The 15,755-nt window shown below is 29.8% G+C and overlaps 1 protein-coding gene across 1 annotated transcript; it reads right to left on the reverse strand.

Moving 5' to 3' along the window:
- Nucleotides 1–1,295: 1,295 nt before the first annotated feature.
- LOC25496401 (protein DETOXIFICATION 34) lies at nt 1,296–12,354 on the reverse strand. Its single transcript, XM_013596721.3, has 7 exons — nt 11,983–12,354; nt 5,635–6,260; nt 4,973–5,029; nt 3,711–3,949; nt 3,282–3,400; nt 2,438–2,524; nt 1,296–1,565 (listed from the first exon to the last, which is right to left on the reverse strand). The coding sequence occupies exons 1-7, from the start codon at nt 12,238–12,240 to the stop codon at nt 1,518–1,520; spliced, it is 1,434 nt and encodes a 477-aa protein (XP_013452175.1). The 5' UTR covers nt 12,241–12,354; the 3' UTR covers nt 1,296–1,517.
- Nucleotides 12,355–15,755: the final 3,401 nt, after the last annotated feature.

Here is a 15,755-nt window from a genome sequence, read left to right on the forward strand (position 1 = left end):
TTTGGTCCTTTTAATTTGATAGAATTTTCAAGTTAGTCTTTGTTTGACAGAATTTAGTTTTTAAGTTTCAAAAGTTTTAAATATGTCATTTTAGTTGATAAATTATTTCACTGTTACCCTCTGTTGTCAGTTATTATTTAATTGATGTTGATGTAACCGTTAAATTGTTGACTTGGATCAAACGTTGCATTTTAAAAGTTCCAGGGTGTCAAACACTATAGCTCCGAATTTTTTCCAAAAGTTCATTTCTATAGCTTCTCGTAGAAGCTCAATCTATTCAATTTTGTACATTGAACAAAAGCTACTTCTTGGGGTAAATAGCTTTATTAGAAATGTGTTTGGCCCTACTTTCTCCTTATAAGGAGAAGAGAAGCCCAAAAAAGCTTGGCCAAACAAGCTCTATGTTTAATGTCACAAAATCAATTATAGTGCTAGAAAGGCAACTATTTACAACAACAAATGTCTTTCTAGCACTATTAAACGACATTTACAGTGCTAGAATGATCATTTGTAACCATTAAATGTAATATTTTGACACCCTGGAACTTTTAAAAGGCAATGTTTGATCCAGGTCAACAATTTAACGGTTACATCAGCATCAATTAATTAATAACTAACAGGAGTAACGGTAAAATAGTTTATAAACTAATATGACTTATTTGAATCTTTTGAAACTTAAAGGATTAACTTGAGAATTCTGTCAAATGACCGAACATGATATTTGGCCAATAATTTAATATCATTAACTTATTAGCTCGTTAGCCTATTTAAATATGAATCACATTATATATTTAAAGAGATTAATATGAAATTGGCCTTAGGTTAGTTTGATTTGTGAGCACAAGGGAGGATGTAAAGAGGAATTTCTACCTATGGTACATATGTACAGTGTATCGAATTAAACTCTATCATTCCTTATGCTTGGTTAACTTATTAGTAACATAATTTTGCATTTCAATTAAAAGATATGAAACAAGTATTGGACATGTTTGAATGGTTTTTGAATTGAATCACAATAATAGTTGTGATATGCGGGTAATGAGTACTTGTATGAATACTTGGATGCCCACTCAGGTATAAACTTGCTACATATGCCGGTGCGAGTAGGTAAAGTTGCTACATACGCCGGTACGAGTAATTTTTCAAGCCGTAGGTTTGAGACTTGCTCTATAGTATCTTACCCGGACCTTATCCATTGTCATCTCTATTGGCGCGTAACTATTACATTATCTCGAAAATTTGAGTTGTACATAACTCAATCCAACAAATTCAACTTCCAAAATTAAATGTCTCACTTATAAGCATACATTAGGCCATATCTCATCAAATTCAACTTCCAAAATCAAATGCATGCACACATAAGTTTTATTTACACCATTAGATTAAGAGGAATATGTCCCAACATATCTCATTTGATTCAATAATAAAACTTATTGATCAAATAATTAAAACAAACTTCTGCATTGCACCAAATAAGTAGTCCTAGCCTATTATCATACATGTCCTTTTGAAGGTTGTTACTTGTTAGAGATCCAGATTTGCATGCGATTTGCTGTTTGCTCTACCTGCAATCATATTCCATAAATTATACTATCAAATACTAACATTTAGCCCTGCAAAACTTGAGTGATTTGATTTATCATATCACTCAATTAGTTTATATTATTAGAGATCTAAATTAAAACAAGTTGTAGAAAAAATTAAGGGCAAAAAGGAAAAATATAATGGAATCAGAGTAGACTCTAAATTGATCAGTAGCAACTTATCATATCACACAATTCACTAAGCATCGTTTCCATCACCGGTTAAAACTAAAATATTTACATTTATTAAAGTAAAATATATTTTTAGTCCTTATAAAATCACGTACTTTCGAGTTTAGTCCCTATTAAATTATAATGAAATTTTTTAGTTTTTTTGATCAAGTAGCATAGTGGTTAAAAATTCAACGCTTGAATAACTGAAAAAATACGTTGTTTGGACTCCATCTCCTGCATATCACAATAGAAAAATATTGAAAGGGAATTTTCATATCACCTGAACTATAATCACCAGGATAATTATAATGTTTTGTTAAAATAAAAAAGAGGGATACTTAATTAGAGAGAATGATAATTTAAAGACTAAATTGATGGTTTATGAAAAATAAAATAATACAAGGTCTAAAAGATGATCTTGGTAGGATAGGATAAAAATCACTCATTGCTAGAATAATGAACAAGGCATATACCCAAAAACTTTTTTTTTTTATTAAGTAGTCTAGCGATTAGAAATTAATCTTTTATGATGAACAAATGGGATGTCCAGAGTTTAAATCTCAGCCCTCTGCATATATTATATCCTTAACAAACGAGCTAAACTAACCGAGACAAACATAGACTTAATTGGATGCTAAAAATTTAATATTTTAATTAAAATAATAATCAAACATAATTACCTCCTTGGTCCAGTTGGTCTTACAAATAATGACTACGAGGATTATTATCTGAAGAATAATGGCGCATATCGTGCCTCCCCATAAACCCTAAGCCACAAGATGTAAATTTGTAAGAAAATCATAATATTCTTTGCACATCAATGCCATGGTCGTTTGCCAAGCAAAGTAATGGTAAAATGACAAATTTAAATGTAAAAAATATTCTTTGCACCAAAAAAATGTAAATATTCAAAATATAAGCAACATTTTTTTAATAGATAATGCTCAAATTTCCTTTTTTTTTTAATAGATAAGTGGTGATTGGCCGAATTAGAAACCACTTTGAGTGAAGTAAAAATATACTGTATAACAATTGTTCTTTTTCAAAAGTTTAACCGGTTCTAACTCAAGATCCCATATAATGTTGAAAGAGATTCATATCATTTCATGTAAATTTCCTTACGTGGGATAATGGACAATTCGAAATCCACATATTGAAAAGAGATAAGATCTAAATTTCCTTACGTGGGATAATATTTTTTTATTTTTTATTGAGTGATAATTTTACTTTATAAAATCTTTGTAAAAATGAGTTATATCTAACTCAAAACGCTATTCATTTTCATGTACCATGCTCAATATTGTTGAACGTGTAAGTATTGGAAGAATTCAAGTTTCATATTGAATAGAGGTAAAACCTAAAATTTAAAAATAGTTTATAAAGAGTGACACTCTTCATCTTAGAAGTCCATTTCATAAAGATGAATTATGTTAGCATATACACTTAATATAGGTAAATATATAAGAAACTTCATTCATGATTTAAGGAGGAAACATTTTCTAGAGAAAGAATTTAGTGTTATACCTTGACCCCTAAATGCTGGTTGAAACCAAGGAAAATTGCAATAGGGAGTCCAATAATGTAATAACATCCCAAGTTTATGTAACCAACCATAACTTGCCATCCACATCCAATGACCACACCTATAAAAACCTCCTCAAAATTAAAATGTAAATAATAGTGTAATATAAGAAGCACTCATGAGACTGAGACTATATGCTATAAATTGTGTTGGGTCTAAGGGGAGTCTGGGGGACCGTCCACATCAAGGCCGGAACAACCGCACAAGCGAAAGAGCCGTCACACTCTTATCCAAAACTTTCTAACAATGAGTTTATGAATCCTCTTGCTTATAAGGTATTAAACATTTACTTCTCTATCCGATGTGAGACATATAACTCACACTGCAGACAACAAATTGAACATTTTGTAGTCAACTAAGCAAGTAATTACCTGATATAGTTTGTGAAATACTGTTGAGAACCATGGTTATACCAAGAAAATATGCTAATTCACTAGCAGCATGTATCATATCCACACTTTTGGTAAAGATGGTGGCAAATTCTTGTTTGCTCAAGAAAATAACAGTCATGAAAATGATTCCAATGAGAAGAGACTGAGACATTGCTACCAAGAAAGAGTATTTGGATGCTCTTGGATGCGACATTCCAAGTGTATGAGAGACACGAACACTTGCAAGACATTAGAATCAATATATAGTCAGTTTGAGCATTGAAAAAAAATTATATGGAAAACTATATAATCAAAATCAACATCTTAGATTTAATTTTATTTTAAAATTTATTTATTTATTGAGGAAAAAGTGTAGGTGTCTATGATTATGACGTGTCAACTCACTGCTAAGAGTTTTTGTCTTATGGTCTGAGGGGACGAAATTCAAATTCCCATAAAAATAAATCTAAAATAATAATTAATGTCACTTTAATTAATAATAATAATTTCTCTCTTCCTCAACTTTTTTTTTTTTGCAAAAGAATAAAATTATAGATGAATTGAGTCTCAAGTAAGGTTGTTAAAATCACGAGTTAGCATGGGATCATACGATCCTACGAGTCTAGGTATACTCGGCTAAAAAATTATAGAAGCATTTTTTTTTTCTTTTCTCTCATATAATTTTTCACATTCAGTTCATTTTCTTTGATTTTGTTCATGTCCATTTTCTTATTTTATAACGGAGTTGAAAATTTGAATATTGACGTGTTTATAATATTATATAAGTATATATGTCATGTATATATTGGTTTTAATGTTATTTTAATATGAGATAAACTAGTATGAGACTATGAGCCAATTTCATACAAACAACAAATTTATTTCTAACTCTCGATTTTGACGACCTTTGCCTCGAGTTCATGCCAACTTCATGGCTCAATGAGTGTTTACAATATATGCATACAAACTTTCACCAACTAAGTACTTTAGATTGACAATAAATTCTAAGGCACGTTTGTTACATATAAATAAAAATGATTATGCTAACAAAAATATAGATTATATTAACAAGTGCCCTAATATTATTGTTTAAGAAACTTTTAGAATATGAAACTTCGTCTTAAAAAAGTGCAAATCAAGCAAATAGAAAAGTTAAAATTACACAACTTTTTATGTAAAAATTACTCCTTTAAATTGCTTAAACAATGCCCTAAATATAATTGTTAGTATTTTCCTGATTTGTTTAACTTATAGTTACTCACCTTAATGCTGTACTTACTCCAAGAAGCAGCATGGAGTTCCAACCCTGAATATTAAGACTAAAAGCAATAAAGTAAATATATGAAGAAAACCAAGAAACCAAGATACTTTAAAATTAGAATTTAATTCACATGTACACCGTGGGTGTAGAGATCATTGACACTGTCAACCAATCATAATTGTCAAATCATTAAAAATCTCTGAATTTAATTTTAATTAATTCTTAAAACAAATATGATTTATTATGATTTGTTGACAAAATTATAAATATAAGTGAAGGAAAATTATTTATTAGGCTAAATTACACCAGAGGTCCTTTAAATTTGAGGTTTGTAATAGATTAGTCCTTTAAGTTATTTTGGTCTCACATAAGTCATTTAAGTTTGAGGTTTGTAACAGATTAATTCTTTAAGTTATTTTGGTCACACATAAGTCTTTTAAGTTTGTAAACGTTTTCAATTTAGTCCTTTTGTTAACCAAAACGATGATGTGGCAGAAAGACTAATGTGTGACTAGAATAACTTAAATGACCAATCTATTACAAACTTCACACTTAAAGAACTTATGAGTGACCAAAATAATTTAAATGACCAATCTAATACAAACCGTAAACGTAAAAACCCATGATGTAATTTAACCTATTTATTATCTTATATATACTTACCAAATTGAATAGGAACCAAGAGCAATCACAGGATTATCAAGGTGACCAGCAAGAAGGATAATGCAAACACTATACCACTGTTCTAAACAAATCATTCCAGATGAACCAAGACTTAGTATTGTAAATTCCCATAGTTCCCTAAATGCCATCCAAGATAATCCATTCCATCCTTCTTTGGACCAACCAATGACATAAATTACTAGAGCAATAGAAAATCCCCATCCTGTGATATTACTTGCCAGAGCTAAGCCAAATATTCCCCACTCAAATACAGAAATGAAGATGTAAAGTAGACCATTTTGTATGAGTAAAAACAATAGTGATATGCACATAATAACATTAACTTTGCATTGTGCTTGAAGAAATTTCTTGATGGGTAAATTGATAGCAAAGGAAAACATGCAAGGAATTATTTGAATTGCATATTTGCCAGCTAGATCAGCTATTTCTTGTTCTTGGCCAAGAAATTTTAAGATTGGGGTTGCATATATATGAATAGGCAAGATTAGTATGCAAGTGGTGAAGAGTATAATCCATGACCTTTGAAGATAAATACCAGCACTTTGAAATTGTCTTGCACCATAAGCTTGGCCACAGAGTGTTGCTAGTGCAGTTGACATACCAAACTGTAATTTTACATGTGAAATTTAGTTAGAGATATATTTTTTTATTAACAAATGTTACTGGTTAATTGTTTAGGTGACAATCTCTAAAAAAAATAAAAAATTGTTTAGGTGACAAGAGAATTTTCAAAATAGCACTCTTGCTCCCCCAAGTTTTAGCTACTTTGCAAAAGCTAGGTTCCTTTTAATTTGGACTGGTCAATGCTAATGTGACACCTTTTTTTAATTTTATGATTTATTAAATTAAAACTCAATTTTTTTAATTTTTTTTAATTTTTATGATTCAAGAGATGAATGATGATAATTGAAACACTTCTACAAAATACCCCCTTTAATAGCATTCATTTTAGCGTTTAATAGCGCTTTTGAAGCGCTAAGAAAACCCCCGCTAATTTTTTAAAGAAATGCTATATCAAGATTAAATATTGATTTTTTTTTGTTTTTTTGTTTTTTATGTGTGATTGATTATTAATTTATGATTATTGAAGATGAATATATAAGTAGAAGATGAAGATTGTTGAGTTTTAATTTAATAAATGATAAATGAATTATTATTAATAATTAAATAATAAAATAATATCCAATAATCTATTTATACAGTCCTTATGTTGTATGTATCCATATCAGCGTTGACCGGTCAAAAGTAAGGGGGGCCTAGCTTTAGCAAAGAGGCTAAAACTTGGGGGACCAATAGTGCTATTTTGAAAATAGGGGGGCCAAAATTGCAAGTTTTGCAAACCTGAAGGGTCAAAAGTGCTTTTAAGCCAATAATTAAATACTATTTCTCATCGTGTGGCAAAGAGAAAATTCCAAACCCAAGTTTACTCTTTTTAATTTTTGAAGTGAACTCTCGTCAAGATGAAAGAGACTCAAATCATCTCATCCAAGTGTTCTTAGGGGCCTACCTTTACTATTTCTTGAAAATGTTAATTTTCTTTAAATGGTGTTTAGGCGATGAAATTCCTTTTTTACCTCGGTCCTAGGTCGGTTACTGATAAGTGTAAAAATCATGTTATTTTCATTAGTACTTATTGACTCTTATTTTACAAGTAATCTATCTGAAAACCCCTAATTTATAGTAAATATACTGTTTATATTAGTTATATGGAAGAATGCTACTATTTTCTATTTCCCATTCATTTTTGTAGAGTTTTCACATGATTACAAAGCAAAGAATTTTGGCACAAGTACATTTGCTAAGTGAGCCAAGGCAAGATGAAAGAGAGCCAAAGCGAGGTGAAGGCGAGCAATTCCAGATAATTTAAAGAAGAAAGGCTAGAGCACCTTTGCTGGATGAGCAACATTTCCCCATCGAAGTAAGGAAATTCAGTGACTGTTTGAAGACCAGACAACTTTCTCCTCCAATTGAAGAAACCTCGATTCGCTGGGTGAACATGTATTCGCTCAGCAAATTTGCACTTTTTGTACTTTTATGAATACATTTGTATTCAGATTTTTTAGCGAATTCTTGAGCCCTTAAGTATGAACTAGATAGAGAAAGAGAGTGAGAAACGACTCTTCATGGTTGGAGGCCATTAGAGCTTGGATTCAAGCCTGTTGAGGCTCCTACATCATCAGGCTTCTACTATGGGTGACTAATCTCTCTTTAGTAAGCATTGATTTGGTTTACATAATTGATTTGAGTATAGTAAATCATCTGATAGTGCCTCAGTGATATTCAGACTCCAGGTCCGCTCTTGGTTAGATTCATTAATTATCAGAGGGATCAAACGGAAGGAAATAGAAGGAGAGAAAAATCTTACATCAATTTTAGCTCAGTTTCAATATTAGGGGCAATGAAGATAGGTTATACTTTTTTTTTTTTTATTTTAAGAAAGATAGGTTATAAATTTTAAACACGTAGACTAAAATATATCCCTGTATTAAATTAGGTTATAATACTTTAAACAAGCACACAATTTTTTGGAGAGGAACATACATTACAAATAGGGTTAACATGTCTTTACCCCTGTAATTTGGGCGAGTTCCGGTTTACCCCCTGTAAAAAAAAAAGTTTAGATTCCAACCCATAATATGAAGATTCTCCACAAAACACCCTGATCCATCCAGATGTTGACGTGGCACCCAAATGTGTAATTATTTTAATTTTAATTTTTTTTTTTAAAACCTAACACGTGTATAATGGACGCTGACTGTATAATTAATTTTATTTTTTTTAAAGGGTACACGTGACATTTGTGATTTTTTTTTAAAAAATTAAATAAATTCTGGAAAAATGAAAAAATAAAGAAAAAATTAATGAAAATAAAAAATAATCTGAAAAATTTAATAAAAGTGAAAAAAAAGAATGAAAAAAATTTGGAAAAATTAATAAAAATAAAAAAAGTTCTAGAAAATTTAAAAAATAATAAAAATATCTGGAAAAAGTTAAAAATATGAAAAAATTAATATATTTCAAAGAATTCATATTTCTGGAAAATTCAGGAACTTAATATATTTCAAAATTTATGAATATAAGGAACTTAAGGGCTTAAAATATTTGGAAATTTATGAATATAATAAGAAAATATATTTTTATTTTTTAAAAAAAAAATTCAGATTTTTTTACGAAATTAAAAAGTTTGTTTTATTTTTTCTTTTTTATGCAAAAAAGAAAAATATTGGAAAATATTTCAATAATTAAAAAAACATAACATTAGATCATGAATAATAGAATTAAGGGCTTGTTATTCAATAGTATAACATGACTTATATACCGGTGTGTGTCAATCAATATCCATTGTATCTTGTTATTCATCTAGATTATATTTTGGAATAAAATAAAATTCTAGAAATAAACTTTCAAAATAAAAAATAATTATTTAATATTATATTTTCAACTTTTTTATATTTTTTGAAAATTTTGATATATATATACATTTTTTCCAGAATTTTTAAATTTTTTATCACTTTTTCCAGATTTTTTTTTATTTTCGGGATTTTTTTGTTAAATTTTCTAGAATTTTTCATTTTAATTTTTCCAGATTTTTTTATTAAATTTTCTATGTTTTTGCATTACTTTTCAGTTTACCATAATTTTTTTTCTTCATTTTATTAATTTTTCATAATTGTTTTCATTTTTTTAAATATTTTAATCATTTTTTTTTCATTTTAATTAATTTTTTTAATTATTTTTCATTTTTATTAATTTTTCCAGAATTTATTTAATTTTTTATCTTTTTCTTATAAAAAAAATACAAATGCCACATGTACCCTTTAAAAAAAAGAAAAAATTATAGAGTTAACATGCCACATAATCAGATATGCATAGTCAGCATGCCACATCAACTCGCCACGTCAACAATTCTGCACAGGCACATAGGTCAGGGGCTAAAATCAAAGAATCTTATTTTACAACGTTGAATCTTAACGTTTTTTTTTTTTACAAAGGTTAAACCGGAACTCGACTAAATTACAGGGGGTATAGACATATTAACCCTTAAAAATATATCTTTATAGGGTTCGTCTAAATGCAAGATTTCATATGCTAAAACAATTAAAAGTAGTTACTTTTTATTAAAAAACAACAATAATTTATTAAAAAGCTACATATTTAATATAAAATGAGCAAGTTCTAAGACAAAATTACTATCTTAAACATCTTAACATATGCAAATTTGCACATGATAAAAAATCTTTAAATATATTATTTTTTTTGGTAATAATAATCAAAAATCTTATATATATCAGTAAAAAAATAAGCTTCTAAGAAAATTTCATGTCATTGTTTATTAATTTTTTTATCAAATGAATGGTCTAGAATTAAAATTGAATATAAAATTCAACTTAAATTTTTTATAGGGGATGTCCCACATTAAAACCTATTTGAAGAGCCTATAGAATTTATAGAGGAATTTATAGAGGGTGTCCCACATAAAAAAATTTCAAGAATATTTTATTGAGTTGAATTTTTTTTCACTGTTAATTCTTTTTTTTTAAAAAAAAAAAAAGACAAGGCTAAATATGAGATTTTTTTTTTCTTCTTCAGATTTTTCAACATTTTACCGCTGCATATGGGCATCAATTATTTTACAACAATAAAAGCTCTAATTTTGTAAAGGACTAAAATTACCATTAAAATTTTATATCGACTAAACTTAAAAACTTATGATTTGTAAGATTAGAAACTATTTAATCCATTTTATGGTGTATGATTCGTATTATGTTTATTGTTATTTTGAATGAACACTAGGCTTTGTTGATGAAAATGTGTTCACATGAATTTTGTTCATAAAATCCTTTGGAAAAAAATTCATGGATCATTAATATGGTTGATTTTATTGCCGCAAAGAAGAAATTGAGTAGAGGTGTTATACTAATTTTTAATCCTGGTTAGTAGCCTTTGAATCTTTACGTCCATATCATTTCTTTGGTGTAATGTAATTTGTAGTCATGAGTTGTTTGTCATTTGTTTAATGTCTATTGTATGTTATATGTTTATCTACTTTATTATTTTAACCATTATATCAACTTGAATTTTGATATCATTATTTATTTTGTTTTATTTAAATTACATTGTTCAATAATAGATACATTAACGCACGGGTATCACATTAATATCCCTCGGAGGAAAGTGTCCGTGACACACAATTGCCTAATGTGATGACACCGGTCCCTCCACCTCACTGTTGTCCTGTAATGGAGAAAGACCTTGAATTACTTTGTCATATTGGGGCTTTGGAGAACAATGAAAGCATAACCTTTCACTCCTTATCCAACGAAAAAGTAGAATAAACAACTCATCAAAATCAATTCGTTCAACATTCGCTTCAAGGATGAATCTAGGTATAGTTGAACTGAGTTGGGATATCTAATTCTCTCTTTGATGTCACTCTTAATTTATCTAAAAAAAATATTGGGTTAATATCGATTTTGGTTCATGTAATATTAGCGAATTTCAGGTTTAGTCTCTGTAAAAAAAAAAAATTTAGATTATGTCCCTGTAATTTCAAATTCTTCCACTTTTGGTCTCTCGTTTCAGGGACCAAAAGTGGAGGAATCTGAAATTACAGGGACCAAAAGTGAGAGGAATCTGAAATTACAGGGACCTAATTTATACAGAATCTATTGACGTGGTTAAAAAAGGACCAAAAGTGGAGAAATATGAAATTATTAGGACCTAATCAAATTTTTTTATTTTACTGGAACTAAAACCGAAATTCGCTAATATTAGAAGAACCACGAACAGTATTAACCCAAAAATATTACGGTGGTAATGCAAATTTGTTATTTCCTTCCACTACATTCCTTTTTATCCCATTGCTTTTAAACTAAGTAAGAATAACATATAACTAAAATCCTTCTACTCTCATTTCATCCTCAGCATTGAACTAACTACACTTTTGTTGGAACACTAGCAACAAAAGTGGAAAGTTGAAAAGAATAAAATCTTGGTAAGACCTTTAAAAAAAAAATCTTGGTAAATAGTTAGTGTTGGTGTAATTTAAAAATGTTCCACATTAAAGAAACATACCATCTAGTAAGTGTTTATATAAGTGGGGAATAACCTCCATGAATGTGTCCTTAGGATACTCACTTTTGCAAACGAGTGAACACTAAATAAACAGAAATGGAGAACCACAAGTACTCTACGCGTACCCGATACAGGTAAAGTACCCTTTACAGGTACTTCACCTTTTTATAGGTACCCATGCTTTAGAGCTCCCACATAAACATAATACAAAACTTTGGATTAATGAGAGTGATAAGAAAGATAGAAACTAACCAGCAAGGAATAGATGCAGTTGATGATACTTTGAAAAAGAGAGAAAGAAGAAAGCTCAACGTCTCCAAGATGACCAGCATAGACTGAAGTTGAAGAGTTTGTGAGGAACTGAAACAGTGAACACAAGGCCACTGGAAGTGCTATCTTCCATATCTTCACTGTCTCACTCCACAAAACATGTTTAACATCCTTCAAACTTTTCACTGCCAAGTAATCATTTTCTGAAGTAAAGCTTTTGATTAACAATGGTGTTTCCATATCAGTTAGGTTCTACTACAACTTTTTCAGACTAATATTATTTATGAACTTCTAAATCATTCCTAAACATATAAGACGCTGGTTTTTTGGAAGTGTAATTTGGTCATTAATTTCTTTTGTTGTCATATTAAAAGCTTTTTGTCGCACGTATGAAAATAAAGACAAAGTGGGGACTAGTTATTACGGTTACGATGCAATCACTTTGACACGGACGCAATTTGTTCCGTTATGAAAATAATTAGGTTTAAATGTAATTTTGATCTCTTATATTTGGCATCGTATCAATTTTTACATCTTAACAAAAAATAATGCAATTTTGAGAGAAATATGCTCTTGTTGCCCCTTGTCTTACAAAAAAGTTGGAATTATGACCATTTTTTAGGACACGTGGTCAAAAAGTTGCGATTATGACCCTTTTTACAAAATGTATTTGGAGATCAAATTTACATTTTTTTTAGGAGAGCAAAATTGCTACGATGGAAAATATAGAGGACCAAAAATGCGTTTAAGCAAAATAATTACTACTTCCATAGCAATTAACGACTCACTTTGTCATTTCACATATATTAGGTGTCATCTTTTCTATTTTTTTTCTCGTATTATTTATCCTTTTTATAAGAACAATGAATTATTTATTATTTTTTCATTAACATATGCTTATTTATTACCCCTCCGTCTTGAATTATAGTATTCACTCTTTCCTTTTTTATAGGAATAGTTTAAGAAATTGGTAGATATTAAGAAAAGTGTTTGTAGTAAAAAATTTGTCATAAATATATGTTACTACTATCAAATTATCCTTTGTGTACGAAGGTATTTAATGTTAACTTTCTCTTTATCTCTTTCACTTATACATTTTTCTTTTAAAGTAATGCTAACAACACTCTTTTAACCACTCTCTTTAATACTTACTCCTTTATTAGTTTAAATCATTGTGGGTCTACACTTTGAAAATTTAACCTACACAAAACGGTGGAACATATATTGATTTCATTCAATAAAATAGTAAGTGCTAGAGAGACTGGTGATATCATTCAACTTTTTTAATATGTGTGAAATAGACAAAAAGCTCATTTATAATGGGACATAACGAGTATTGATATCGTAAAACAACAAATAATTTGGAATAAAGAAAGATAGTAAAGAAGACTTCTATTTTAAGATGAAGTGAGTAATGTATAAATGGATTAAAATAAAAGATAAATACTCCCTCTGATCTTAATTATAAGAGATATTTGAATCAACAAAAGATAATCTATCTTATTCAATCTTTTAATCAGATAATCAGATATATTTGTGTGCCCATCGTGATCGATCGTGGTCACATTACCCGAATTGCTATTGTTCCTTATATTATTCCAATCGGTTGCATTGTTTCAAGAGGTTCTTGTTGTGTGTTCTATCGTCATCCAACGTTATTGCAATCAATTCACCATACCATGTGTCAATTCACTATCATAGCCAAGTCAAATTGTTGTTCCCGTGGAGATTTTTCTACTGTTCGGTGGTGCTTGGTTCAGAAATTCACAATTTTTGAGAAATTTAGTGACACCAGGGAGTAATTGTTTCTCATGTTGACTTTGAGGTGTCCAAGTCCTTGTAAGAGTGTAGAGGAATCAGCACGTGTTGTTGTTCAATAGTTTTTTTTTTCCTTAAGAAAAAGGTAAAATTATATTTAAATGATTTAAGTTAAGCATCTATGGACAATGCATAATATATGCAAGGTCCAGGGCTCGATTCCTGACCACAAAAAAAAGAAGAAGAACAGCTACCAGTATGGTGGTTTTCTGCGTTAGTAAGTTTGAAATGATTGGGTGTGTATTAGTAGACAATTCGACATTCAAGTTAGAAAGAGAGATAATGAGGTTTAAGTGTTGAAAAATATTGTACATTTGAAGACCGTGAAAAGTCTCGTTATATCGTAGACAGATGCAAGTGTCGTTGTAATGACACATAGTTGTAGTTATGGGAGTCATTACGATTTTGTGTTTGAATTGGCACCCCATTTTTCTACGGCCACCTCTCGTGAGAGGAGGTGTGAAGTAAGTAATTAGCCCAATAATCAATTAGGCTTGTTTTATCGGGCTTGAAAATGCTCAGAGCAAAAGGCTTTCGGACAATCAAGAACAATATCAAAATAAAGAAGAAAATTGCTCTTCTCCATTTCAAAATTGCTCATTCTCACCCGAAATTTCCACAATTAAACTAAACACAATTTAATTGCCGCTCGCTACCCAGCTTGAGTTAACTTCTACTGAACGGTACCTCATCGGCAGTTAACTGCCATCGAGGTATGTTCTACATCAGAACAAGCATAAGCTTCTGTCAGTGTGTTTCTAAATCAAAATAATACGAATTTTTTGTTAAAACGAAATTGGATTTGGATAATGCCTATGATTTTTTTATGATAACAAAGTACTAAAGAACAATTGTATATGCTAATATATATTTAAGTGTGCAGGATCATATATTAAAATTTAACAAGGTTTGAACATAGATAAGAGTATCAGAAGCACAAGAGAAGCTAAAATACTCGGTAGAAGATATGAAGAAAGGTCAGATAGAAGTCAACACTTTGGATCAGAAAAAGAAGAAGTCACTTAGAAGCAAGTTAAGGTCAGACTCTGGATCCAAAGTTAAGGTCAGACTCTGGATCAGAAATACTCTCTGCTTCACTATGATTCTTCAAAGCTTCAATACTTCTCTCAGGTGACACCCTTTCTTTCTAATTTCACAGCTGCCTCCGCAAGCTCTCCTTTTTCTCTATCCAAAACCAGTGAAGAAGATGAACCATATCCACTTTCATTTACACCTTGAAAACAATCATCATTAATTCTACTTGGGTTATTTCACACAAATGAGAATGAATCCCAATCAGAGGTTTGAATCGCGGTAAGGAAAAACAATTGGGGCAAGAGTGGTGAAAGTGGGTTTTATTTCTATTATTAATGGTGAGTTATCTAGATCTCCACAAATGCAAGCTACTTTTTTTAAAAAAAAAATTAAAAAAATCAGAGAGTGCAGCGCGTGTAAAATTGGTGTATTCACGCGTCCGTGAATTTTCGTTGTGAAGTTCCCGGACCAAATAGCACTCCTGATAAATAATAAATAATGATAATATCCTAAAAATCGGAATGTTACAAAAATGGCCCTATGATTACCAAATATGGGTTCATGCGGATTGAGGTTTTGGAATCGATTTTGAACCGAAACCGACTGATGTCCAACCCTAATGAAAGTAAGTGATAGGGTTTCTAGATGAATGGTGGAGATTTTTTGGTAAATGATTAAATATAATTTTTTAGAGTTTTTTTTTTAAAGATACAAACAAACTCACCGTTTTAGAGTTTTTTTTTTTTTAAGCTATAACAACCTCGAAAAAAAACCTATAACAAACTAACTCACCCACCATTATAGAGTTTAAACGAGACAAGCAAGTGAAACTTTGAAGCTTTTTCAAGTTGAGTTTCCTCTAATATATATAAATATGATTCCATTAGAAGAAAAAAAAAAAA

Source organism: Medicago truncatula, chromosome 6 (assembly GCF_003473485.1).
Source record: "Medicago truncatula cultivar Jemalong A17 chromosome 6, MtrunA17r5.0-ANR, whole genome shotgun sequence".
Classification (NCBI taxonomy): Eukaryota; Viridiplantae; Streptophyta; class Magnoliopsida; order Fabales; family Fabaceae; genus Medicago; species Medicago truncatula.